The sequence below is a fragment of the Aotus nancymaae genome, unplaced genomic scaffold (assembly GCF_030222135.1).
Source record: "Aotus nancymaae isolate 86718 unplaced genomic scaffold, 86718_ANA_hifiasm-v0.15.2.pri h1tg000049l, whole genome shotgun sequence".
NCBI classification, from domain to species: domain Eukaryota; kingdom Metazoa; phylum Chordata; class Mammalia; order Primates; family Aotidae; genus Aotus; species Aotus nancymaae.
Window position 1 is genome coordinate 35,272,738 of NW_026988463.1, and position 26,566 is coordinate 35,299,303.

The 26,566-nt window shown below is 51.9% G+C and overlaps 1 protein-coding gene and 1 pseudogene across 7 annotated transcripts in view; one reads left to right on the plus strand and one right to left on the minus strand.

Moving 5' to 3' along the window:
• The window catches only part of MED15 (mediator complex subunit 15), an 89,891-nt gene extending 68,677 nt beyond the window's left edge, over positions 1-21,214 (plus strand). For 4 of the 7 annotated variants that reach the window (XM_012439253.2, XM_012439256.2, XM_064362848.1 and 1 more), the window contains 10 exons: positions 676-795; positions 7,498-7,634; positions 7,721-7,848; positions 8,040-8,174; positions 8,250-8,313; positions 9,296-9,362; positions 9,792-9,952; positions 10,039-10,205; positions 10,656-10,754; positions 11,456-21,214. In XM_012439253.2, coding sequence (XP_012294676.2) covers positions 676-795; positions 7,498-7,634; positions 7,721-7,848; positions 8,040-8,174; positions 8,250-8,313; positions 9,296-9,362; positions 9,792-9,952; positions 10,039-10,205; positions 10,656-10,754; positions 11,456-11,592 — 1,215 coding nt within the window. In that variant the 3' untranslated portion in view covers positions 11,593-21,214. The remainder of the gene's footprint in view (positions 1-675; positions 796-7,497; positions 7,635-7,720; positions 7,849-8,039; positions 8,175-8,249; positions 8,314-9,295; positions 9,363-9,791; positions 9,953-10,038; positions 10,206-10,655; positions 10,755-11,455) is intronic. The other 3 variants (XM_012439255.2, XM_012439257.2, XM_012439258.3) reach the window with 1 other exon arrangement.
• Positions 17,519-25,482, minus strand: LOC105708090 (angio-associated migratory cell protein-like; annotated as a pseudogene).
• Positions 25,483-26,566: the final 1,084 nt, after the last annotated feature.

Consider the following 26,566-nt stretch of genomic DNA (forward strand, 5'->3'; position numbering starts at 1 on the left):
CCTGTGGAGGTGAACTTCCTCATCAGGGAGGAGGCCCGCCAAAGAGTCCCTCAGGCTTCTCTTGCTCACCTTTGCCCATTTTTATTAAAACCAGTTCTTCAATAGATACTAGGACCAGCAGCCTCAGAGAGGCCTGGAGGAGATGAAGATGGTTTGGGTTCAGGCTGTAAGAGACGTGCCACTGAGAAGGAAGGATGCCGTGAACAAGCTTACCTGAACTCATGGTTCAGTGGCAGTCAAGTGTTCTCATCACAAGCTTTGGTGGAATATACTCTTTCAACATCTGTCCCCAGGAGCCTGGTCTCCCAGAAACACTAGCCCAGGCCCTCAAGTTCTGGCTCTGATGGTTCTGTGGGCTGTAGGATTCTGCTCTGTTAGCAGTGTGTGTTCAGAGGTGTGTTAAGGACACCAGTGTAGGAGAGCAGCCAGTAGAATAGAAAGGTCTGGAAGCAGCATTCTTGGCAACTCTTCTAGATTCCCAATGCCCAGACAGACCTGGAGGTGCTGTGGGCTTGAACATGTGGGCGGCCTGCCTTTCCAGGCTGCCCTGAGCTGCCCAAGGGTCCCTCGCCCTGGTGCTCCTTCTTGCAGAGGCTACACACGCCCTCTCCACCTGCCCAGGCGCTGAGTTTCTTTGTTGCGATCACCTTGTCTGTTGTCCCTCTGTCCTCAAAGATGATCACGGAAGCCTTGGCCCAAGGTGGGATGCACGTAAGAGCCCGGTTCCCGCCCACCACTGCTGTGTCCGCCATCCCGTCAAGCTCCATCCCTTTGGGCAGACAGCCCATGGCACAGGTATTTACGGGGCCGCGCCCAGGGCATGGCTGGGAGCTCGGGGCGTCCTCTGAGCGCCTTTGTAAAGCACACCTGTCATTATCATCGCTGGTCACTTCCTTTGATGGTGGCTTTCAGAGTGCCAAACCCATAGTCACTTTTTTTCTTAAAGGAAGCCAAGCCCATCTTGTGCTTCTCGAGAGGATGTGAATAAATATCTGGATCTTTTCAGCTTAAAATAGTTAGGCTGCAAGGCATTTTCATGGTAAAAATATAAAACAGAAGCTAAAGCAAAAGTTTTGCTTTTTAGAGCTATGCTATCTAATAGTGTAGCCACTAAGCATGTGTGGCTATTTACATTTAAATTAACTAAAATTAGGCTGGGCACGGGGGCTCACGCCTGTAATTCCAACATCTCAGGAGGCCGAGATGGAAGGATCACTAGAGGCCAGGAGTTTGAGACCAGCCTGGTTCACGTAGCGACACACTATCTCTAATTTAAAAAAAAAATGTGTGTGTGTGTGTGTGTGTGTGTGTGTGTATTGAAAACAAAACTCTAAAAATCAGCTAAAATTAAGTAAAATGAAAAATGTAGTTCCTTAGTCCCACCAAATACATTTCAAGCCCTTATTTGCCCACAGGGAAGCTAGTGGCTGCCGCAGTGGACAGCACAGACTCCAGAACGTGACTATTGTGGCCAAAGTGGCATTGGGCCATGCTGTTGTAGAGTTTGCGGTGTAGAGTGTGTAATTTTTAACACATATCCCCTTTCTAGGTAGAGGTAGACTTCTGTGTACATTATGCTTTTCAGGGATATGAATTCCTGGCTCTCTTTATCATATGAAATTTGGAATTACTCCATGGTATAGTCATTTGTTTAACAAATAGTTATCATATGTATTCTGTGTGCCAGGCACTGTGCTAAGATTCTGAGAATAAAATGATGCTGAAGTTTTCTAATCATACAGGCTTTCCATTTTAGCGGCTTTGTTCTGAAAACCTCAAATTTGCCAAAAGAACTTTACAATTCAGTTTCTGTTTTAGGGGAAATGCTTCTATAATCCTAGCAGACATGGTCCCTGCCTATCCCTGAATGCCCATGTGCAGGCATTGTCACCACCATGGCTTGTGCAGTGGCGCCTCTGCAGCTCTGTTCTACAGAGGAAGAAGTGGAGGCTGAGCCAGGATGACCTTTGGTCCGTGTGGCCCCAAGCCTGGTGCCACACACCTCACACTGCCAAGAGAGTGGCCTGGGCCCCCATTCAGGGCACGTTCAGTTTGCCCTCTCCTGCATACTAACCAACCCGTTGGGTTACCCCAGATGTGCCATTTACATAGTTACTGACTGGAATTTACGTTCTTTGGTAGGGACCTCCCTTTTGGTAGTTTTTGATTTGCGGGAGGTGGAAGTTCCTAGAATCTGCTGGTAGAAAGGCTTTGGTGAGCTTTCCAGAGGAGCAGAAGTTGGGGGTAAGGAAGTAGGTTGTGTGGCTGTGGTGGAAAGGAGGCCAGTGTGTGTAGAGGCCAGGGTGCAGTTCCTTATGGCCTAGAGGCTGTGAGCTCCATGACCTGCTCACATGCTGCTGGTGTCTCCTTGACCAGACCCCTTTGGGTTCTGCGCTCTGTCTGCTAGAACTGCTTTTCCTCCTTTCTCATAGCCTCTGGCTCAGTATCCACTGGGTTCACAGAGTAAGGTTGGCATGTATGTGGAGGAATGACTTTAGTAGCAGCATGTAGGACTGATTTTATAAACACAAAACGTCCCCAATGTTCTCAGTATGTGATACATGCCAGGCCTTGAGCTAAGCTCTGTATACAGAGCCTCACTGTTTCTCGTTGCAGCAGGTTGTAGTTCGAGCATATAGCCCCTTCTACAGACTGAGAGTGCCCCCAGGGAGCCACCAAGTCAGGATTGAGGGCTCAAATGAAACCCTTCCCCCTGGCCTCTCAGCAGGATTCTTCTGGAAACTCCTCACTCCCCTTCCTGCTGAGCTGATGACCTGCCTCCTTTGGGTTTGCTGGGCACTCCTGGGTGGGCTCCCCCGACCCCCCTACAAGGCCAGGCTCTGTCCTGGGCCTTGGCTTGCCTATGCTCTTGTGCACTGCCCACTCCCCACACCCAACTGCTGTCGCTTCCACCTGGGCTTTTCACAGGAAGCCCCTCCCTCCTTCCCACCGGTTCCCAAACCCACTCAGTCTCTTTCTCCCCAGCCTTCCCTGGCCCCTTAGATTAAGTTTGCCCTGAGTTATGCCAGCTAATAGGTCTCTCTCTAGAAGCTTCCAACCCCCAAAGGCAAGGAGGTTAGAGGGAGCAGAAGAAGGATAGAGACATATATGATAAAGCTGAAAAAGTTAGTGCCTTGGAATAAATGCCATGGAGAATCCTGGTTTGTCCTCATTGCACCATGTCGGGGAGTGAGAGCGCTGTCATGGGAAGATGCCAGCTAACTGCACACAGATTTAGTCACCAGGTTCTGCCCGTTTACGCTGGCAGTGAAGAGCATACCCCTGAACCTTTGGGGTTGGTTCACTGAGGACAAATGAGGCAGTATTTAGAAAGTATTCCTTGTCCTGGCAGTAGACCAAAGCCACAGGATTTCTGGAAAGAGGAAGGAAGGCGCAAAACTGGGGCAAGGTTCTGGTTTTGTTCTTTTTTGTTCGTTTGTTTGTTTGAGATGGTCTTGCTCCTGTCCCCCAGGCTGAAGTGCAATGGTGCGATCTTGGCTGACTGCAATCTCTGCCTCCTGGCTTCAGGCGATTCTCCTGCCTCAGCCTCCCGAACAGCTAGGACTACAAGTGCCTGCCATCATGCCTGGCTGATTTTTGTATTTTTAGTAGAGATGGGGTTTCACCACGTTGACCAGGCTGGTCTCGAACTCCTGACCTCAAATGGTTTACCCACTTTGGCCTTTCAAAGTGCTGGAATTATAGGCGTGAGCCACCGCGCCCAGTCTTGTTCTTTTTTTTTTTTTTTTTTTTTTTTTTTTAAAGCACCTTTGTTCATGCTTGTCAGCTGTAAGAAAGGAAATTCTGGCAGGAGTTTAGGGAGCAAGAAAAGCCAATGGAGGGACACCCTAGAGTGGAGACCTCACTACTGCCCAGGCGGCTGCTCTGCAGCCCTCTCTAGTCCTGGCCTTTCCTGCAGAGGGCTCTCCCCCAGGCCAGCCCTCTATGATGGGCCAGAACACCAGGCTCCCTGGCACAGCCCCCCACACCTGGCTGTGGCCCAGCCTTGGGGATGTGAGGCATGCTGGGTCCCGTGAACCAAAGGCATTGACGTGCCCACACCAGCTAGCTGCAGAGGTGTGCTGCTGCTTTTGTGTTAGTATCTTTCAATCCAGTCCCTTTCGAGAAGAGAGAGCTTATTCCAGGAACGTATCCGTTGTCTTCACCAGGAGTTGCCCCACTGTGTCCCATCTGAGCTCTCAGGAGCCAGAACCTACTGACTACGGTGTGTCCAGGTGGTGGTCCTATGGCCACTGTCCTCCCCAGCCACCTGCCCTCAGCAGTCAACAGGATGCAGTCTGGTGTCCACACTGCCCATCTGCTCTTGTTCTTTCCTTGTGGCAGCAAATTGGGTCCAAGAAAACAGATGGAGCTGAAAGAGTGGGAACGTACATGCCCCATGGGCTCTTCTCCAGAGGGCTCGCAGGGCCCAGGCTCCCTCCCCGGTCCTGACAGCCCGTGACTGCATCTTCCTGTTACAGTGGGCACGCCTCACGGACTCAGGCTACCAGATCCAAGCAGAATTCTGTGCTGGGTGCATGCTGGACCACAGTGCCCAGCACGGTGTCTGGGGGTGGCATAGCCCATGCCACAATGCTCCCTTGGCAGGTGTAAGCAGGCGGCGCCTTCCCCGCTCGGGGCTCATCCTTTGACTGGAGAGGCACTGTTGCGTTCTCCTTCCCTGCTCCAATCCCAGACCTGACACGAGCCCAAGGGCTGGAAGTTTCTTTCTTGCCTCTCTGCCTCCGTTGAGCCAGTTCTGTCTTCAGATGAGTCTGAGGAACTGCTTCTCATCCCAGATGCTGGACTTGGACTGCCCTCCATTGACACCTGGGCACAGGACCTGGTTTCCTGCTCTCATGGTCTTGGAAATGAAACGGTGCCCTTTGTTTTTCTTCCCACTAGAAGTCTCCCTGCCTCCCATCCTCAGGGCTCTGCTGGCTGCTGGGGCAGCTGAAGAGCTGAGATAGACCTAAGTGCTGGGTGGGTGCCTGGGGGCCCTGAGGGTGTGGCTGATGAGACTGCTGCTTCGGGCCCTGAGTGGATGCTGGGCTTCCTGAGGTTCAAGAGCAGATGAGAACTCTCGGGTGGCAGTGAGGGCTGTGTGGTTGCCTTCCCTGCTCTGGCCTCTGCCCAGCCTGCAGCTGCCTCGCTCCTCAGAGAAGCACCGAACTTTAGGTGGTAGACAAGAGCTGACCATCTTCTAGAAGGGGCACCTGCTCAAGCACAGGCGCCTCTCTGGAACAGGTGGTCAGGGAGAGGCCAGGGGAGGGGCCCTGGCCTGCAAGCAGGAAGAGGGGTGAGCTTGTGAGACAGCTTTCTGTGGTGCAGGGAGAGAGCAGCAGCAAGTCAGGCACGGTTCAGGGAAAGGGAAAGCGGTGACGGGGCTGCTGGGGGCTTTAGGAGGGACCCCACCACAGCGTGGGCCATGCTCCACATGGTTGGGCTGGGCATGGGGCCCCAGAGTCTTTGCTTCCCACTCCCCAGTGCCGTCTGTGGTTCTCTATGGAATTTTCTGGGCTTGGGATTTTGTTGACACCTGGATGAGTCTAGAACGTGTGTTCTAGTGTCAGGGATATTCCCTCACTCCCCTTCAGCCAGGGTTCTGTGCACCCCAGCACCGTGAATGCACAGTACTTGGGTGTGAGAAACCTGCTGTACTTGTTCAACTCAGCGTTTAGCAAATGAAGTAACACCAGTTCCCGTTTCTGACCTTGCTAACCTCAGCGACAATCACTGCAAGCCATTTTGCTTCACTCGGCAGAGGCCTGGCAGGCCAAGGCTGGGTGCTCCTGCACTCTGCCCCTCCTCTCCCAGGCAGGGGTGTCTTGACCACAAAGCAGTGGGAACAGTTCATTCCGTCAGTTGATGACCCACTGGGCCAGTGGCTTTGGATAGGGACCTCTGACCCAGCTGTGCTGAAAGTGCCCTGCTCTGGTCACGCCCTGTGCCTTAGCCCTCCACCCCTTGGTGTCCCAGTACACGTGGCTCAGGAGCAGCCTGCACCCAGCATCCTGTGCAGCGCTGTCAGGCACACTCCATGGAACAGGCAAGACAGAGCATTTCACTCCAGGAGCTTGGTCCAGGTGGTGCTGCAAGGGCAGTGCCACCCTGCCTTCCGCTGCCTGGTGGGGTGGTGAGGAGGGCATTCTGTTTGTGGGCTCTGGGCCTGGGCCCCAATTTGAGGAGCTGAGAAAGTAGCAGTCCTATCCCAGTACTCACAGTACTGTGGCAGAGGTGCTTGGGGTGGTGTGAGACATGGCCCCAGGCAGGCTTTCGTGTTCAGAGTGCCCCTGGAGAAGGACTGAGTTGGTCTACAGAAATGGACGGTCCAGGGGCTGGGCTCCTAGGAAGCAGGTTATAAGGGGATGCTTGGCAGGCAGGGGGTTGACCAGGGTGTGGGAAGTGCCACCAGGGGCCCTTGGGGGCCTCTGAAGCTAGCAGGGCCTTCAGGGTACCCTCAGTGTGGCAAGGGGTTGGGACTTCATGCCACCATTACCGGCACTGGGCAAGGCAGCCCCCTGTTGAGAGTCCCTCTAGGGGAGGACAAACACCCAGGGCTGGCAGACAGCTACCCTCCCCGTCAAAGCCATGATCTGTGCTCCACCCCAGGAGGGTGTGGGTGTTTCACACATGCTTGTCTCTGGTGCCTGAGTGGTGTGGTTTCATCCCTAGAGTTTACAGATGAAGACAGTGGTGTCCCTGGTGTGGACACTGGGGTGGTCAATCTTATTTGTGTCAGGCCCAGCAAGGCCAGGGGAGCAGAGCAGCAGCCTTGCTCTGCAGACACACAGGGCCTCAGAGGACTCAGGTGCGCACCTGCATGGCAGAACCAGGCTCTGGACCCGGGTGTCTTTGACACTGAGTAGCTCACCTCTCCTAGGTGCGCTCGTGTGGGCTGATGCAAGTGCCACCATAGGTGTGTGGGTGACTCCCTAGTCCACCTTGCTCCAATTAAGCAGGTCCAGGTGGGACACAGCGTGGGACCAGCCCTGCAGCTGCATGTTTAACCACAACAGATGGCCATGGCCTCTGGGCTTTTCCTTGGTTCAGTCAGCCTGGGGACTGCAGGGGCTCATGGAAGCATGCGGGAAGACGGTCCCGCTGGTCAGCAGAGCAGGGTCCTCACCAACCCACAGAGCAGCGTGTCATAGGACAGGCAGGCATGGCAGGGAAGGCCAGGCCAAGGGTTTTGCCTCCCAGACTGCCCTTTTCCTCACACTCCCACGTCACAGCCCCAAAGCCTATGTCCTTGTGGGCCCCTGGTCAAGGAGCAAGGGCTTCCCTGCCTGGGTCCCCCTGCCAACCTCTTGGTCACTTCATGCTGTGTGCCAGACTGGGGGAGTGTGCTTGTGTGTTTGTCCAGGTGGCATCTGGATGAAGACACAGGTGTGTGGTGGGGCTGTGCGGGAGGACGGGCCTGTGTGTGCAGTGGGCAGGTGGTGTGGAGGTGGGTGGGCGTGTGGTATCGCACTGGCTGAGCCCCTCCACTTCCAGGTCAGCCAGAGCAGCCTCCCCATGCTGTCCTCGCCATCGCCGGGCCAGCAGGTGCAGACCCCGCAGTCGATGCCCCCTCCCCCTCAGCCGTCCCCACAGCCTGGCCAGCCTGGCTCACAGCCCAACTCCAATGTCAGGTAGGCCTGGCCTGGGGTGCCCTCCCTGCCTGGCCCTTTGAGGCTGCCCTGCCTGGATCCAGCTCACATGTTTCACTTGGCTGCAGCTCCGGCCCTGCCCCGTCCCCCAGTAGCTTCCTGCCCAGCCCCTCACCGCAGCCCTCCCAGAGCCCAGTGACAGCACGGACCCCACAGAACTTCAGCGTTCCCTCACCTGGACCTTTAAACACACCTGGTAAGTTGGGCCTGGGGTCTATGGCCCCATCATGTGACCTGTACTCGGCCTGGCAGGTTGAGGTGCTGAGATCACTCCTCACCTTTACGAGGCCTCAGCCTGTACCAGGTGTGCGAGTTTTGGGGCCCTCAGAGCTCAAGCTCCCCACCTGAGGGTCGAGGGCTGTGGCCTCACCCGCCTGTGTCCTGCAGTGAACCCCAGCTCTGTCATGAGCCCAGCTGGCTCCAGCCAGGCTGAGGAGCAGCAGTACCTGGACAAGCTGAAGCAGCTTTCCAAGTACATCGAGCCCCTGCGCCGCATGATCAACAAGATCGACAAGAACGAAGGTGGGCTGTGGCCGGGGCAGGGGCACCCTGGGGATACGTCGGGCTTGCGTCTTAGTGTACCCTATTCTGTCCCAGACAGAAAAAAGGACCTGAGTAAGATGAAGAGCCTTCTGGACATTCTGACAGACCCTTCGAAGCGGTAAGCTTTGCCCACAGCCCCTGGAGGGTCCACAGGGTCATGGGTGGCCCAGCCATGGATGGATACTTGGTAATGATGTGGGTTTAGCAAGGGCACCAGGCAGCTCTTTGGGCCCTTGCCAGAGGCCTCCAAGGCCCCAGTCTGGTGTGTGCTGGGGCTTCAAGCCCAGGCTTCATCTTTGCTGGTGCCCAGCCTTTGCCCTACTCCTGGCTGCTGCTGCGGTCCTCATACTGGGCCATCACAGCCAGACCTCATCCAGCCAGCAGCCAGGGGCCCAGCTTGTAATGGCCTGACCATTAGCTGGCCATGGTGGGCCTGAGCCTGCCCTGGACTTCTGCCTCTGACTTGCCAGTGACCATGGGCAGGTGACTGCATCTCAGTTACCCCATTTGTAGCCCATGTGTGTTGTCATGAAAATGAAACAAGACGGTGCTGGTAAGAAGCAGGTGGAAGGCAGGCCCGCCGGCCATGGCCTGCTGTGAGGATCAGAGCTTGGCCAGCACCTCAGAACAGCATGGGCATTGGCATATACCTCCCTCTCATCTCAACTCTGGCTCTCCCCTACCCCGTCTAGAACGGTCTCTTTGTTCTGCTTGTCTGGATAGAATGCCAGTCACTATTCGGTGGTCCTCCAAGCCTTTGTGAGTTGATCCTTGTTAGGGTTATAGGGCCGAGCAGGGCAGGGACTGGCTTAGATGAGAATGAGGCCTTCCCAGCCTGGTCAGAGGCCTGGCCACTGTCCCTTCTCTTGACCCATGGCCTCACCCTGCTAACCAGAGACAAGTAGCTCCGGGGGAGGTGAGGGCTGCCTGCCTTAGACTCTGGGTCTGGGAACAGCTGGTCAGCTGGTGGGAGCTCCTGCAGAGGTTTCTGATCGCCAAGGCCCAGTGGCAGCGGTCGGGATCCCAGATCCAAGCCTGAGAGCTGCCATTTCTCCCACCCTTCCAGCACAGAGGTCAGCCCAAGTCCCCTCTCTCTGCAGGTGTCCCCTGAAGACCTTGCAAAAGTGTGAGATTGCCCTGGAGAAACTCAAGAATGACATGGCAGTGGTGAGTGTGCTGCCAGGCACCCCTGGGGGAACCAGGGCTCCCCCAAGAGCTTCTGGGAGCGCCACTGGGAGGGGCCTTCAAGATCAGGGTGGCTGGGTGGGGGCTGGGCCTGACCTTGGACCCTGCCCACCAGGCTTCCAGGCCAGGTCTGCTGTGCTGGGTCAGAATGTGGGATAAGTCACCCTCTGTCTATGGCCCCTGTGGGTGCCTCTTCCACCTGGTGCAGAGGGGGCAGGGAATCTGGGGAGGACAGGCTGTGGGGGTAGGGGATTATTCCCAGGATTAGCCAACATTGTCTGCACAAGGGTGGAGGCTGTGAGAGAGGCCTTGGGAATCTGGCTGTGAGTGATGATGGTGCTGGGGTGGGAAGCCCCCTAAATGGGGAACCCTCAGGTCCTGGGCTACTGACCGTGCCCATCCTGCCTCCAGCCCACTCCCCCACCACCCCCGGTGCCACCAACCAAACAGCAGTACCTATGCCAGCCGCTCCTGGATGCCGTCCTGGCCAACATCCGCTCACCCGTCTTCAACCATTCCCTGTACCGCACGTTCGTTCCAGCCATGACTGCCATTCACGGCCCACCCATCACGTACGTCCAGCTGGGCTGGGCTTTGCGGAGGGTGGCCAGCCCTGGGCCGCGTATGCCCAGTGTGGTCACCATGCCGCCTCCCCCAGGGCCCCGATGGTGTGCACCCGAAAGCGGAGGCTTGAGGATGATGAGCGGCAGAGCATCCCGAGCGTGCTCCAGGGTGAGGTAGCCAGGCTGGATCCCAAGTTCTTGGTAAACCTGGACCCTTCTCACTGCAGCAACAATGGCACTGTCCACCTGATCTGCAAGCTGGGTGAGTGTCCAGGGGGGCCGGGGCTGGCATGGGAGAGCAAGCCTTGACCACAGCCCCAGGGCTCTGCCATCAGAGCCAGAGGGCACAGTGCCCAGAACCCACCCTGTGTTCATGTCCCGCCAGGCTGTCCACTGTGTCCTCACACACACTGGGTCCCAGATAGCCTGGCCATGCCTCAGTCCCTGCTGCTGGAGCCCACATACTCTCACCTCCTCAACACACATGTGGCTCTGCTTGCCTGGGGCCCTTAGGGAGGTGGTAGGCAGGACCTCCGGATACCCATCTACACAGGGCACTCCAGGCTTCACGTTTGGAAATCTGAGAGTCAGAGAGAACTCCAGGCTTTGCCACAAGCCTCACCAGAATGAAAAGTCCTGTTCCAGAGCAGGGCTGTGAGGCAGGGCAGGCCGGGGCTTGTCCAGGTCACAGATACAGCCTTCTGTGTTGCAGATGACAAAGACCTCCCGAGTGTGCCACCACTGGAGCTCAGTGTGCCTGCTGACTATCCTGCCCAAAGCCCGCTGTGGATCGACCGGCAGTGGCAATACGGTGGGTAGACCCAGAGGAGCTGTCTGGAGGCCCAGGGCAGGCAGGGGTCATTGTGGAAAACCAGGCCTCCAGTGCAGCATGGACAGCCTCTGCACTCCTGCCCCTCCCTAGCTCAAGCCCCTCTCTCCCGTCCTTTGGCTCCCCCTGTACGGACAGGAGCGGGTTATCCAGTGGTCATCTGAGAAAGAAGGTCTCTGCTCCCACTGTGTCCCTTCAACCCCTTCATCTTGTGTCAGGTCAGCTGTCTAGGGTGGTCATGTACAGTGGGTAAGGGGTGAGTAAGCCCACAGCTCAAGGACAGACCCTGCTCTTCCCACAGGCCACTGGGGAGCTTGGTGGGGCTCACGGATCCCACCAGTAGCTTGGGCTTACAGGGCCCCATCTGGGTATTGTGGCTCCAGAGAGAACCACGGTGGCAGGGGGCAGTCTCCCTGAGCCCAGAGGTGGCACACAGCAGAGCCAGGCTGGGCCCTCAGGGTTGTTAGAGACAGAGCCTTGGGCTCTAGATCCTGTTGGGATTCAGTTCTTCACTGACAATGAGGCTCTGGGAGGAGAGCCTGAAGGCCGGGCAGTGTGCAGGACATCACCTCCCTGTGCTTCGGCCCAAGGCTGGGGCTGCCCTTTCCCAGAGCATTGCTGGGTGTGCGGGGTGTGGGTGCAGCGTTGGCCACCTTAGGCTCACGCCTGCTGTTCTGTTGCAGATGCCAACCCCTTCCTCCAGTCGGTGCACCGCTGCATGACCTCCAGGCTGCTGCAGCTCCCGGACAAGCACTCGGTCACCGCCTTGCTCAACACCTGGGCCCAGAGTGTCCACCAGGCCTGCCTCTCGGCTGCCTAGCCAACACTGCAGGGATGGCCTGTGGCCTCATTGGGGGCAAGGACACACGCCTCCTCTCAGACACTTCTAGGCGTTGGCTTCCTTAGAGAGCCTGGGGTTAGGTTAGCTTTCCTGCTTTTATCTTCTGCCTTGGGGACCTGCAAAACAAAATCCCACACCTGTACAGAACTGAGATGGGAGCAGTGGAGCGGGCTGCTTGGGGGGCGTTGGCTGACTTCTCAGAGAAGGCCCTCCACGTGACTTCTTCTAGGGAGCCAGATGCGATCCTTGGGTTGCTCTCACTGTGGCCTGTCCAGGGTCCAGGTTCCAGGTCCATCGCAGCAGCGTGAGGGTGCACTCGGTGTTCTTAGAGCATCTTGTGTGTGCTAGACACACCCCTACTTGTTTCTATAGGAGAACACAGAGGACATGGGAAACCCTTAAAACACACATGGGATTCTCTGGTCAGTTTTGAGTTTAGGCTACACTGCTTTTGGCAAGTGGGGCACACCCCTGGGGAAGCCTCCAAGTCCAGGGCAACAGGCTGCCTTTTGGAGGGAGGGCTGGCCCATGGGTGCTGACGGCTCCCTGCCACCAGCTGGGCCTCAGCCCTCATGGCATTCCTGCTGAGCACTGTGGGCACCCCGGGAGCAGGGACGTCGGGGATCCTGTTGCCAGCACCCCTGTGCCGCTCACGTGAGGGCCGTGTCCCCACTACGAAGGATGAAGAGCGAGACCCTCAGGACCTGCATTCTCAGAGCACCACACACTGCACCACACACTGTGCCACCCAGAGAGAGCGGGCCCGTCAGTGGGCCGGGGCCATGCAGGTAGTGCCTCCCTGTGTTGCCTGCCACTCTGGGCACTGGCCAGCAGCCCTCTGGTGAGAAGAGGTCCCCCCCTTTTTATGTGCACTACCCCACCATCTGTGATTGTTATAATAAATTTATTATTCCTGTGTTTGTCAGTTGTTCATCACTGTGTCCCCTTCTCCATGAATCTGGGCCCACTGTCCTGTCCAGGATGCTGTCAGCCTTGGGGCCAGCAATGTCCAGTCTGGCCCTGTACATCCTGGACCTCAGCTCTCCTTGTTTGACACACTGTCCCACTCCTTGGCCTGGTTGATCCCCCAGCTTCCTGGCAAAGTTTCTGCTTTCTGAGGTAGGAAGCGGTTGAGATTAATGCCAAGGAAGCGGGGCTGTGGGACTGAAAGGACTGTGCTGCCAGGTGAGGGTGGGCACTAAGCTGGCCAACCTGACAATGGACACAGCTGCAGCTCCTGCTGTGGTGGGAGGGGTGGCACGGGTGTGGCCACAGCACTCTGGAGATGGCCCTCCAGGAAGGAAGGTGAGCTTGGCCAGACCCCCCGTCAGCAGTGTTGTCAGGGTAGGAGAGGATGGCGTCTTGCCCCCAGGAGCGTGCAGTCTGAGCAGGAGACCTGGAGTGATCCTGTGTTTCAAAGGCAGCTCTGGCCCAGCCAGGGGACCAGGAAAGCCCTCCCACCTCCAGGCTCTTCGTGGAGACTTTGGGGAACTTCATGTCTTCCTGGTTCTTGGGTGAAGGAAGAGTCAGCAGGAGAGGGTGGGCGCGGCTCTGCCAACACTTCTTTTCCAGGGCAGCTGCCAGGTCCCGGGATGAGCAGACTTGGCTGCCTAGGCAGGTCCCTGCACACAGCAGGGGCTGGGAAGGGACCACTGATAGTGGGGATCAAAGCACACGACTTGGAAATAAACAAGCTTTATTTTCAGTCTTGAACAGGTGTGGTGCTGGGCACCTGTAATCCCAGCAGGCAGAGGTTGCAGTGAGCCGAGATGGTGCCATTGTACTCCAGCCTGGGCATGTTGCAGACCTCAAGAAGAGGGGAAGGAAGCCAACACAGAAGAAAGCAGAACCCATCCTCTTAGAGGACCAGTTGACCTGCCTGTGCTTGCTACCAACCCCGCTGCCACCTCTGCCACTGCCACCACTGTGGTCTCCGTGGCGACCCCGTCACCCCGTCATCACTCTGCCGAGGGTCTTTGGTCCCCTCCCTCCGCTGCTCTGCACGTCGGTCAGTGAGAGCCTCCCCTACTCCAAGCAGTCCTGGGTGCCCCCTGCTCAGAACGATCCAGTGGCTCTCGTGGGCCTGTAGCCGTGGCTCTCAGCTCTCTGCTTTTAAGCAGCAGAACCCTCTTTACAGACAGGGTTTTGGCGGAAAAGCAGATAAATGGGGTTTGCTCTGGTTAAGGCATTGGGAAGGGGTTCAAGTCACCAAGAGGCTCCACCTTCTTGGATTTAGGTGAGCGAGGCAGCCCCAGGTGCACCAGACAGGATCCTGGGGCTCCCAAAGGACAGGTGGAAAACCAGGGGACCCCTCCCACATCTCCAGCCCCACTCCTGCCTCTCCCCATGGGCATGGCTCCCCATGCTACCCTCTGCCTGCAGTGTACTTCCTAACTGCCTGCACCTCCTGACTCCCCACTTAGCCTGGGTGACTCATTCAGGTCTGGCCTTCTCCTCCAGGCAGTCCTCCATCCCCTAGGCTGGGTTAGTTCCTTAGTTCCCATCTCCTGTACCCCTAACCAAACTCAGGGTGGGCCCAAGAGATGGTTCCAATGTATCTGCTGAGTGAATGAAAGCCACGTCATTCTCATGGCTCTTCTATAAGGTACGTTTCTTCAAGTGAGGCCCCCAAACTTATCCTGAGATTTCCTTTCTATCCTCCAGGTAGAGAATTTGGACATTTCCAGATCTGAAGTGAAATTAAATTGGAATGGCCTGTCATCAAACCCAAAGAGGTGGAAGGGATTTACTCTGGGCTTGAGGGGAATGAAAAAGCATTTTGGGAGTGTCCCATGTGCTACGCTTGGCCACCATTTCTTCTCAATCTGTTAGTTAATCCTCACAACCATCCTGAGTGCTTATTCTCATTTTACAGGGGAGGGGTTTGGGCTGAGAGGTGGGCTCTTCGTAGGCAGTGCCTGTGTCCATGCTGCAGAACTACACATGAGGTGTGGAGGGGCCTGGGGCTGACATCCCCTCTCTACCCTGTCCTGCAGCCACATGGTTCATCTGACTTCTTTGGTTCTCAACTCCGGAGGCTTCCATTTCTCATATGTGGCTGGAAACAGCACGCTCAAGCTCCGTTGCCCTGGCTTCCCCTGGTAAGCATGCCTCTGCGCCTCCCCGGGGCCAGACACCATCCTGGCTCTAACCCAAGGGAAGGGGCAGTACTTAGGGAGAGTACTGGAAAAAATTTTCATTATAATGTCCTTTCCTCTTCCAGGAATGACTCTAAACAGGGGTGCAGGAAAAGCCGAACCCCTTTCCTAGTGTTTACAACAGTGAGAAATCAGGCTGGGCACAGTGGCTCATGCCTGTAATTCCAGCACTTTGGGAGACCGAGGCAGGTGGATTGCTTGAGATTAGGAGTTTGAGACCAGCCTGGCCAACATGGCAAACCCCCCTCTACTAAAAATACAAAAATTAGGCCAGGTGCGGTGGCTCATGCCTGTAATTCCAGCACTTTGGGAGGCCCAGGTGGGTGGATCACCTGAAGTCAGGAGTTTGAGAGCAGCCTGACCAATGTGATGAAACCCTGTTGCTACTAAAAATAGAAAAATTAGCCAGGCATGGTGGCATGCGCTTATAATCCCAGCTACTCGGAAGGCTGAGGAGAATCGCTTGAACCTAGGAGGTGGAGATTGCAGTGAGCCGAGATCATGCCATTGTACTCCAGCCTGGGCAACAAGAGTGAAACTCTGTCTCAAAAAAATAAAAAGAGAAAAATAAAAATAAAAATCAGCTGGGTGTGATGGCATGCACCTGTGGTCCCAGCTACTTGGGAGGCTTAGACATAAGAATCACTTGAACTCGGGAGACAGAGGTTGCAGTGAGCTGAGATTGCGTCACTGCACTCTGGGTAACAGGGCAAGAGTCTGTCTCAAAAAAAAAAAAAAGAAAAAAAAGAACAGCGAGCAATCAGAAAAAAAACACTCAAAGGCCCAACAGCTAGGAAATGATACCATCAACTGTGGGGTAGCTGTATGATGACGTGTGTGTGTGTGTGTGTGTGTGTGTGTGTGTGTGTGTCTGTGTGTTTTCTGAGATTGAGTCTCGCTCTGTCGCCAGGCTGGAGTGCAATGGCGTGACCTTGGCTCAGTGCAATCTCTGCCTCCTGGGTTCAAGTGATTCTCCTGCCTCAGCCTCTCAAGTAGCTGGGAGTACAGGTGCCCACTACCACACCCGGGTAATTATTGTATTTTTAGTAGAGATGAGGTTTCACCATGTTGGCCAGGCTGGTTCCTCCTTGAACTCCTGACCTCCGGTGATCTGCCCGCCTTGGCCTTCCAAAGTGCTGAGATTTCAAGCATGAGCCACTGCTCCTGGCCTCCAAATTGTCTTTTAAAAATTTTTTTAGATAGGGTTTTGTTCTGTCACCCAGGCTACAGTGCAGTGGCGTGATTATAGCACACGATAGCCTCAAACTCTTGGGATTATGTGATCGTCTTGTCTCAGCCTCTCAAGTACAAGTAGCTGGGATTACAAACATGCACCACCATGCCCTGCTAACTTTTTTAGCCCTTCTACTGAGATAACTCAAATGACATATAATCCAACCATTTAAAGCATCTGATTCAATGGATTTTTGTATATTCATAGTTGTGCAACCATCACCACGTCAATTTTAGAACATTATTACCTGAAATGAAGAGAGTGAAAAGCCAGCCTACAATGGGATAAAATATTTGCAAATAAACTCAACAAAAAACACAACCCAACCCCATTAAAAAATGGACATGGCCGGGTGCACTGGCTCTTACACCTGTAATCTCAGCACTTTGGGAGGCTGAGATGGGTGGATCACCTGAGGTGAGGAGCTCAAGACCACCCTGGCCAACCTGGTAAAACCCCATCTCTACTGAAAATACAAAATTAGCTGGGTGTAGTGGCAGGTGCCTGTAATCCCAGCTACTCCGGAGGCTCAGGCAGGAGAATCACTTGAACCTGGGAGGCAGAGGTTCCAGTGAGCTGAGATTGCACCATTGCACTCCAGCCTGGGTGACAGAGCGAGACTCTGTCTTAAAAAAAAAAAAGGGAGCACAAGACTGGAATAGCCATTTCTCCAAAGAAAACATGCAAATGGCCAATAACAGGAAAAGATGCTCAACATCATTAGTCATTAGGAAGATGCTTATCAGTGTCACAGTGAGATACCACTTCTCATTGACTAGTATGGCTACAGTGAAAAAAGAGGACAGTGAAAAGGTTTTCTTTTTAATATAATTTACTGCTTTTTCCCAAAGGATAGTTTTTCTGCAGTTCCCAAGGACTCCCTCTTTCTGCTCCTTACCTGGGCTTTGGTGGAGGAATGACAAATGTTGATGAGGATGTGGAGAAATTGGAATCCTTGTGCAGGGATCGTGGGAATGTAATGGTGGAGCTGCTATGACAGTCAGTTTACTGGGTTCTCAAAATGTTAACCAGAGTTGCCATATGCCCCAGCAGTTTCACTCCTATATGTGTATCCAGAAGAATTGAGGTTGAGCATGATGGCTCACACCTGTAATCCTAGCACTTTGGGTAGCTGGGGCAGGTGGATCACTTGGGCCCAGGAGTTGGAGACCAGCCTGGGCAGCACAGTGAAACCCCATTGCTACAAAAACTACAAAGATTAGGAGCCGGGCATGGTGGCTCACGCCTGTAATCCTAGCACTGTAGGAGGCCAAGGCAGGCAGATCATGAGGTCAGGAGTTTGAGACCAGCCCTATCTCTACTAAAAATATAAATATTAGCCGGGTGTGGTGGTGCATGCCTGTAGTTACAGGTACTCAGGAGGCTGAGGCAGAAGGATCACTTGAACCCGGGAGGCAGAGATTGCAGTGAGCTGAGATCGTGCCATTGCACTCCAGCCTGGGCAACAGAGCGAGAATTTGTCTCAAAAAAAAAAAAAAAAAAATTAGCTGGGCATAGTGGTACATGTCTGTAGTCCTAGCTACTTGGGAGGCTGAGGTGGGAGCATTACCTGAGCTGGGAGGCTGAGACTGCAGTGAGCTGTGGTCGTGCCACTGCACTCTAGCCTGGATGACAGAGTGAGACCCTGCATCAAAAAATTAACTAAACAAACAATTTTTTAAAAATTTAAAGTCTGTTTTATCAGAGACTGGGATTGCAATGCCTGCTTTGCTTTTTTTTTTTTTTTTTCCTTTCCATTTGCTTGGCAAATATTCCTTCATCCCTTTATTTTGAGTATATGTGTGTCTGCATGTGAAATGGGTCTCCTGAATACAGCACTGATGGGTCTTGACTCTTTATCAAATTTGCGTCTGTGTCTCTTAATTGGGGCATTCAGCCCATTTACATTTAAGGGTAATATTGTTATGTGTGAATTTGATCCTGTCATCATGAATCTAGCTGGTTATTTTCCCCATCACTGTCAGGTACACCAATCAATCGTAGGTTTAGTCTTTTCATATAGCCACAATTGGCTGTGCACTCGGGGCCCCAGAAGGTCTTGCAATCACCATTTGGGACTTCCCACATCCAGATGTTGCCATCGGCCATGCACACCAGTCAGACAAGTTCTAGAGGGTACTACTGTGTCCACTTCAGGTCTTTGACTTCAAAGGACCACACCTCCTCGGTGTCCACATGCCACACTTTCAAGAGGCCACTCATGGCTTCTGTGGCCACAAGGGTGGAGACTTGGCTGAAGCCAGCACAAGTCACAGAGTCTTTGTGGCCTGCATATTCAAAGAGCAGCTTCCCATCCCTGAGTCTCCTGTCATCTTCACCCCTGTTGCTGCCAAGGTGGTGGTCTTGGGGGTCCAGGCTCACCAAAAAGACAGATACCGAGTGCAATGCAAAGGTGACCTTGCAATCGCTGGGGTTCTCCATGTAGCCAACCCGACCACCCCTTCCTGGGGTTCCAGAACCCAGCTCTCCTCACTGCACCCTTCCTCCTCTTCTTCCTAAAACTCCACATCTTCCATCTACTGGGCCAGATCATCTTCTGGGTTCAGACCAGGATCCAGTTCTACCACCCTGATAACCTTTTCATCACCATGCAAGCTTAGGACCTCCAGTGGAGGAAGGGGTCGCAGGGAGGAGGGGGGAGGTTTTTCAATGGCCCTCAATTTCAGATTCAGAGGGTGGATCCACTTCTCTGGGCCCAAATGCTTCCCGGAGGTAGCCTATTGCCAATGCTAAAGCTGTACTTTCAGCACTCATTCATGACCAATTTCAATACCCAAATCTAATACCAAACCCCCAAATTTATTACTACTTGTGAGAAGATATATGCCTTTTTTGATTACACAACATAGATAATGTTCAGTGTTTGAAAGTTTTCATTAAAAATTTTTATTTATTTAAAATTGATGGAAATTAAAAATCTTTAATCTTAATATCCTAGAAATTAATAAAACGCATCATAAGTCCCCATCACAGGGCTTCAGGCATCATTATTTTATCTTTCATTTTCAACTATTAACTCCAGTTTTTTGGGTAAAAATTTAAAGTAAACATAAAAATTCACGTTGTTAACTCTGTAGAAATTTTGTACCTAAATTTGACAAATAAAGAAAAAATGAAAATATGACTCCTAATAAAATAAAAATAATTTCTTAACATCATATAAAAGTTTCACTTTTACTTCCAGACATTTTTCTCCATGATCTTAGAAGACTCCATTTTCTTCTGAGAATGTAGCCCCGCAGCAGTCCCCAAAATCTCTCCAGCATCTATTGTTTCAATGACAGCTCTGTCCACCTCATAGAGCTTAAGGAACCACAGCAGCTCTTACCTAAATTTATCTTGGAAGATGTCAGACCCTGAGCCATAAAAGTAATAAGACTATTTTAAGACAGAGCTGGTTTGAACTCTAGGGCAAGAAGAAATAAACACCCCAAAATGGGATAGTTTCATACAATATTACAACACGTGATCCTCACGTGTGCATGAAAAAAAAAGGGGGATATTTAGGTGTGAAGAGTGAACGCTGTCCTTTTTTCTTGCTCAAATTTCTTCATAAGGGGTCTCAGGAAAGTCACTTCTACAAATCATAAAATCTTGCTAAACTGGTCTTTTGGACCTAAAATATTGTGACTTACTTTCCAACCTGACTCTGGTATGACATCACATGACAGATACCAGACCCCCTTATAACTTGAACATTACTTTCTGTCGACTCCAAGTTTCTAAACAAAACTTAACTTTTGCAGGCTGGGCGCAGTGGCTCACGCCTATAATCCCAGCACTTTGGGAGGCTGAGGTGGGTGGATCACGAGGTTAAGAGATCGAGACCATCCTGGTCAACATGATTGTAAGGCCGGTTGCCTCGCAGGGGGCTCGGACACACCCCCTTCCCTCTCCAGGAGCTCGGACACACCTCCCCCCGCCCTGGGAGCCTAGGAAAAAAGTCCCGCCAGGACCTACCTGATACTATTTTGTCCCATCTGGGCCCCATTCCCTGCCTATTTTGTCCTATCTGAGCCCCACTCCCTGCCATTTTGTTTCATCTGGGCCCTACTCCCCTCCATTTTGTCCCACTTACCTTGGGCACAACCAATCAGACGCCTCCACTCCCTATAAAACCCCCTGCCTGAGAGGAGTCCCTGCGACTTCTCCGGCCCCTCCTGTCCGGACCGCAGAACTTCACCCGGGAGCCTAAATAAATTCCTTCGCATTGGATTATTTTCATGCTGGCCTCAGTTTCTTCATTTTAAACGCGGCAAGAACCCAAGAACAAACCTTACAATGATGAAACCCCGTCTCTACTAAAAATACAAAAAAATTACCTGGGCATGGTGGCGCGTGCCTGTAGTTCCAGCTACTTGGGAGGCTGAGGCAGGAGAATTGCCTGAACCCAGGAGGCAGAGGTTGTGGTGAGCCGAGATTGAGCCATTGCACTCCAGCCTGGGTAACGAGCGAAACTCCATCTCAAAAAAAAAAAAAACCCCAGAAACTTAACTTTTGCAAGCAATTGCCCACTAAAGAATTCCTAAACCCATCTATGACTTATAAGCCCCAGCTTCAAGATGTACCCCCCTTTTTTAAGACAAACCAATATATATCTTCCATGTATTGATTTATGATTTTACTTAGCTCAAATCTTTTAAAATATTTCGGCAGAACTTAGTTTTTCTGTCATCAATTTCTGGTCCCCAATATTAGTCTCAGAAAAATCAGGATCCCCTACCCCCACCAACAAAGGAGTCAGCTGAACCTGATGGTGAAGGCAACAGCAGAAGCTCATTGAACTCCCCCAGCTCCAAGCTTCTCCACATATGGAATGGGCAAGTCCTCGTGAGCCCCAGACCGCTCACTTTTGATCCTGCTCATGTTCCAGATCTTAGAGAAGGGGATTTCAGTGTTTCCATATTCAGTATGATACTAGTTGTGGGTATGTCATATATGGCTTTTATTATGTTAATAATGTTCTTTCTGTACTCAGTTTTTGAGGGTTTTTAATCATGATGAGATGTTGAATTTTATCAAATGCTTTTTCAGCATTTATGTAAATTATTATATAATCTTTGTCCTTCATTCTATTGGTGTGATTTACTGTATAGATTGATTTCTTTTTTTTTTTTTTGAAGGAAAAAAAAGGAAGAAAGAAAGAGAGAAAAAAAAAAAAGGAGGAAGAAAAAGGGAGAGAAAGAGGGAGAGAGAACGGGAGTATTGCTTTATTGCCCAGGCTAGAATGCAGTCTAAAAATGGGAACTGAAAACCTCTTTTATGCCAATAGTTGTGCTTAACAATGGAGACAGGAAGGAATAAGGGAAGAAAATAACAAACAGCCAACCAATATTTCATTTAAACCTATGAAATGCTATGCAATTATTGAGGAGTGATTTACTTCCAATTATGTAGTCACTTTTGGAATAGGTGTGATGTGGTACTGATAAAAATGTATGTTTTGTGTATTTGAAGTGGAGAGTTCTATAAATGTTTATTAAGTTTACTTGTTCCGGGTCTGAGTTCAAGTCCTGGATGTCCTTGTTAATTTTCTATCTTGTTGATCAGTCTAATATTGACAATGTGATGTTACAGTCTCCCACTATTATTGTGTGGGAGGGTAAAATCTCTTTATAAGTCATTAAGAACTTACTTTATGTATCTGGGTGCTCCTGTATTGGGTACGTGTATATATAGGATCGTTAGCTCTTCTTGTTGCATTGATCCTTTTACCATTATGTAATGTCCTTCTTTGCCTCTTTTGATCTTTGTTGCTTTAAAGTCTATTTTATCAGACGTGAGAATTGCAACTCCTGCTTTTTATTTATTTATTTATGTTTGCTCTCCATTTGGTTGGTAAATCTTCCTCTGTCCCTTTGTTTTGAGTCTTTGTGTATCGTTGCATGTGAGATGGGTCTGGATACAGCGTACCGATGGGTTTTGGCTTTTTATCCAGTTAATAATATATACAAGTTTAACACTGCCATTTGATGCTAGCTGGATATATTTTTGGAAAGGCTGATACTGGCTGTTCCTTTATATGTATAGTGCTTCTTTCAGAAGCTTCTGCAAAGCAGGCCTGGTGATGGTGAAATCTCTTAAGTACTTGCTTGTTTGCAAAAGATTTTATTTTTCCTTCACTTTTGAAGCTGTTTGGCTGGATATGAAATTCTGGGTTGAAAGTTCTTTTCTTTAAGGATGTTGAATATTGGCCCCCACTCTTTTCTGGCTTGTAGGGTTTCTGCTGAGAGATCTGCTGTAAGTCTGATAGGCTTCTCTTTGTGGGTAACCTGACCTTTCTCTCTGGCTGCTCTTAGTATTTTCTCCTTCATTTCAACCCTAAGGAATCTGATGATTATGTGCCTTGGGGTTGGTCTTCTTAAGGAATATCTTTGTGGTGTTCTCTGTATTACCTGAAGTTGAATATTGTCCTGTCTTACTATGTTGGGAAAGTTTTCCTGAATAATCCCTGAAGAGTATTTTCCAACTTGGATTCATTCTCTTCGTCACATTCAGGTACACCTATCAAACGTAGATTAGGTCTTTTCACATAGTCCCATATTTCTTGGAGACTTTGCTCATTCTTTTTTATCCTTTTTTCTCTAATCTTGACTTCTCGTTTTATTTCGTTAAGTTGGTCTTCGAACTCTGATATCCTTTCTTCTGCTTGATCAATTCGACTGTTAAAACTTGTGCATACTTCGCGAAGTTCTCGTGTTGTGTTTTTCAGCTCCATTAATTCGCCTATATTCCTCTCCAAATTGTCTATTCTCGTTAGCATTTCGTCAAACCTTTTTTCAAAGTTCTTAGTTTTTTTGCATTGGGTTAGAACAAGTTCTTTTAATTCACAGAAGTTTCTTATCATCCACCTTCTGAAGCCTACTTCTGTTAATGGAACGCACTCATTCTCCATCAGGGCTTGTTCCATTGCTGATGAGGAACTGTGATCCCCTGTAGAGGGAGAGGCATTCTGATTTTGGGTATTCTCAGCCTTTTTATGCTGGTTTCTTCCCATCATTGTAAATTTATCCACCTGTTGTCTTTGTGATTTATGACTTTCAAATTAGGTTTCTGAGTGGACGTCCAACTTGTTGATTCCCAGCGCTGAAATCTGAGCAATCCACTGCGCCGGCCAAAACAGTGGTGTTAAGATTGATGGTGCTTTTCTGCCCGGGAATCGGCCAAAAGGGGACCCAGTCCCGCTCACTCTGCACCAAGAACTGCTGCACTGAGGCGCCAGCAAAACCGCTGCGCCGGCCACAAGAGTCATGCTGGCGACCTGTGGGGCTCCTCCGCTGGGAATCTCCTGGTCCGTGAGCAACAAAAATTCGTCTGAAAGTGTGGCGTCCTCTCGTTCTCTGCACTTTCACTGGGAGCTACAATCCCGAGCTGCTAGTGGTCAGCCATCTTGGATGTCTCTCTCTAGATTGATTTTTTACAACCATCCCTGCATCCCTGAGATAAATCACACATGGTCATGAAGAAAAATCTTTTTAATGTATTGCTTAAAGGTTTGCTAGTATTTTGTTGAGGATTTTTGCATCAATATTAATTGGAGATATTGGCCTGTAGTTTTCTTTTTTAAAGTGTCTTTGTTTGGTAAAAGGTAATTCTGGCCTTATAGAATGAGTTTCAAAGTAATCCCCCACCTCTATTTTTGTGGAATAGTTTCAGTAGAATCGGTGTTAGTTCTTTAAATGTTTGTTAGAATTCAGTAGTGAAGCCATAGCATATTGGGCTTTTCTTTACTGGGAGGCTTTTTATTACAGCTTTGATCTCATTATTTGTTATTGGTCTCTTCAGGTTTTGTATTTCTTCATGTTTCAATTCTGGTATGCTGCTTGGCACTAGTCTGGCCCACTCACACCTCCTCCATGCTCACCATCAGGCAGCTGGTGATCCTTCTTGATGAGTGAGTGCAGCAGGGATTAGCAGTTGGGCTGCAGCCTCTTGGCCCTGCACCGACTCTCCAATACTCATCGAACTTCATGGTGAGGGGCAGGGGACCCACCCTGGCTCTCAGTGAGAGAGCAGGAGTCTTTGTTCAGGGAAGCCCTTGGGGCAGCCACAGGACACAGCCCTGGGAAAAAGTGCCCAAGGTCCCCCTCCACTGGCCATCCTGCCTCCTCTGCAGTACCTTCTCACCTTTTTCCCTCCCTCCTGAGGTGGAAAGGAGAGGAGGAGGCCGCAGAGCCTGCTGTGGCAGGGAAGCCTGGCCCTTCCTTTTGAGCCTCCAGGGGACTCACATCTGTCTTGCCCCTTCTCTGGGATCTGGAAGCTCCTCTCCCTGAAGAGCCCTGAGCTCCAGTCCCAAGTGTCTCTTCCCCACCACCTCCTGCTTCTCCTCCTGCCCCTGCCACTGCCACCACCACCAGGGGCTCACACTCTGCCTTTGGGCTTCAAATGTTGTACTAGGTGCTTGACTGACTAGCCTGTTTAATCTTCAAAATAACTCTGTAAAAAAGACATGTTAGTCTGGGTATTTCTGCCCTCATCTTCGACCTCTTCTCTCCCCAGGCAACACGAGAACCTCCAGCTGGCCCAGGGAAGGGACTTGTAAAGCCCACCCCATCGGAATAAGACAGTGGAGCGGAAAGGGGAGGAAGGGTTTGGCTCTTGGTGTCACACTCAATGAACATTCACACATGAACACACTCATGCATGCACACACTGACAAGTGCACACAAATACACTGACATAAGTACATGTGCACACGGAGACATGCCAATACATTCACAAACATACACAACAGAAACAGGCCAAAACCCTCACTCTAAAACCTAACCCCAGCCCCAAACTGCAACTTGGAACTCAAGCCCTAGCCTGAACCTTAACCCCAAACCCCACCTCAAGTCAGAAGCTGAACCATGGGCCAAATCCGAAAGTGGACCTCAAACCCCAGCAGGAACCTGAATTCTACCAGTGCCTCTCCTCACCTGGCACAAAGGACCTGGGACTCTGCTGTGGCCCCCTGAATGAGCTGCGTCCCTCACTCTTGTCCTTCCCACCAGCTGCGCTCCCTGTCTCCCCTCTCCCAAGAAGCCACCCAGCCCATGTCCCCCGCCCCGGTGGTCCCCATGAGATGCACCCAGGCTGACCCAGGGTGCAAATCCCCACCACAATCCCCAACCCTGAATCAGAGCCCTCCTCTAAACTAATCCCAAACTCCCCTCCAAGTTAGAACCGGAACCAAAGGCTGAAGCCCGAACTGGAACTCAAAGCCAGCTAGAACCGGAACTCAAAGCGAGCTAGAACCAGAACTCAAAGCCCAGCAGGAACCCGAAACCTGCCCTCCCCTGCACGCCTGCGCCCGGGTCCTGCCCACCCCATGAGCTGGGCCTCTGACTCCAACCGCCCGCAGAGCTGCGCCCTCCACCCCACAGTCCCAAGGAGCCGCAAGCCCCCCACACCTTACCTCCAGCTGCGCCCTCTTGCCCCGTCTTCCCCACCCTTACCGTGAGCTACGGCCCCCATTTCCCCGCCTTCGCCCTTGCCCTCCCGGAAGCTGTGGCCGCCTGACCCGGCATCTCTATCTTAGGCCCCGTGACCCAGAAGGGACCCTGCCAGTGGCAACATGGAAGGTGGCCATGTGCTGTGCAGCGGCCGGCTAAGGAAGTCGCCCCCCGAGGAGAAAATTGAGGAGTTTCGTGAGCGCGGGAGATGCAGCTGGGGCTGGGAGCACCGCTGAGGGTCTGGGGGCTCCGGGAGGGGCGTGGGGGAGGCGGCTGGGTCTGCGGGAGGAACTGCGGGTGGAGGCGGCTTCTCTACTGTGCATGCGAAGGCGACGCCCTGCTAACCTCCTGCCAGCGAGGGACAGGGTCCAGGTTTGTGTGGTTTGCGTTCTGAGACCCAGGGAGTTGATTCCGGGGCTGGGGACCCTATTGCCCTGAGCGCCGTCAACCTGCACGTCAGGGAGTGGGCCAAAATGGGGGGGACCCATGGCAGGCTTTGCAGCCTCCACAGCCTCACGTAGGGCGGGAGCCTCGCACCCACATGACAGTTCCACTGCTGTGACACCTGCTCTGTAGGGCAGATGGCATCTGTGTCCACTGTGCCTGGCCCAGATGGAAAGCGGGGCATGAGCAAACATCACAGGAGCAAATCCAGGTAGGACATCCACGAGACAGCTGGCAACTCCAAAAGACCAAAGACACAGTAAGTATTAAATATTGACATGATTCTGAAATACAGATGCAGTTTTAGAACCATGAGTTAGACAAAGGAAGAAACCGACAAGAAACTCTGGCTTTCTGGGACAAAGAAAGCCGAGTTCAGAAACAATGTAATCCTGATCTGAGGTCCCATAGCACAAAGCATTTCCTTCACAGTCACCTTAGTCAGAAAAGTCTCTTAGAAACCTGAGTGCATCTTCTGTTCATAGCCAGGTGCTTCTCTAGGGAGGTGGAGAGGACTCTTGGACAAATGATTGTATTTAGCTTGACCTGATGTCGTATGTGGTTGTGGCCTGAATTCTGCAGGCAGTTTCACCTGGTTTGAATCCTGGCTCTACCTAATGGCTGTGTATCATAGGCAAATTTACTTAGTGAATTAAATTTCA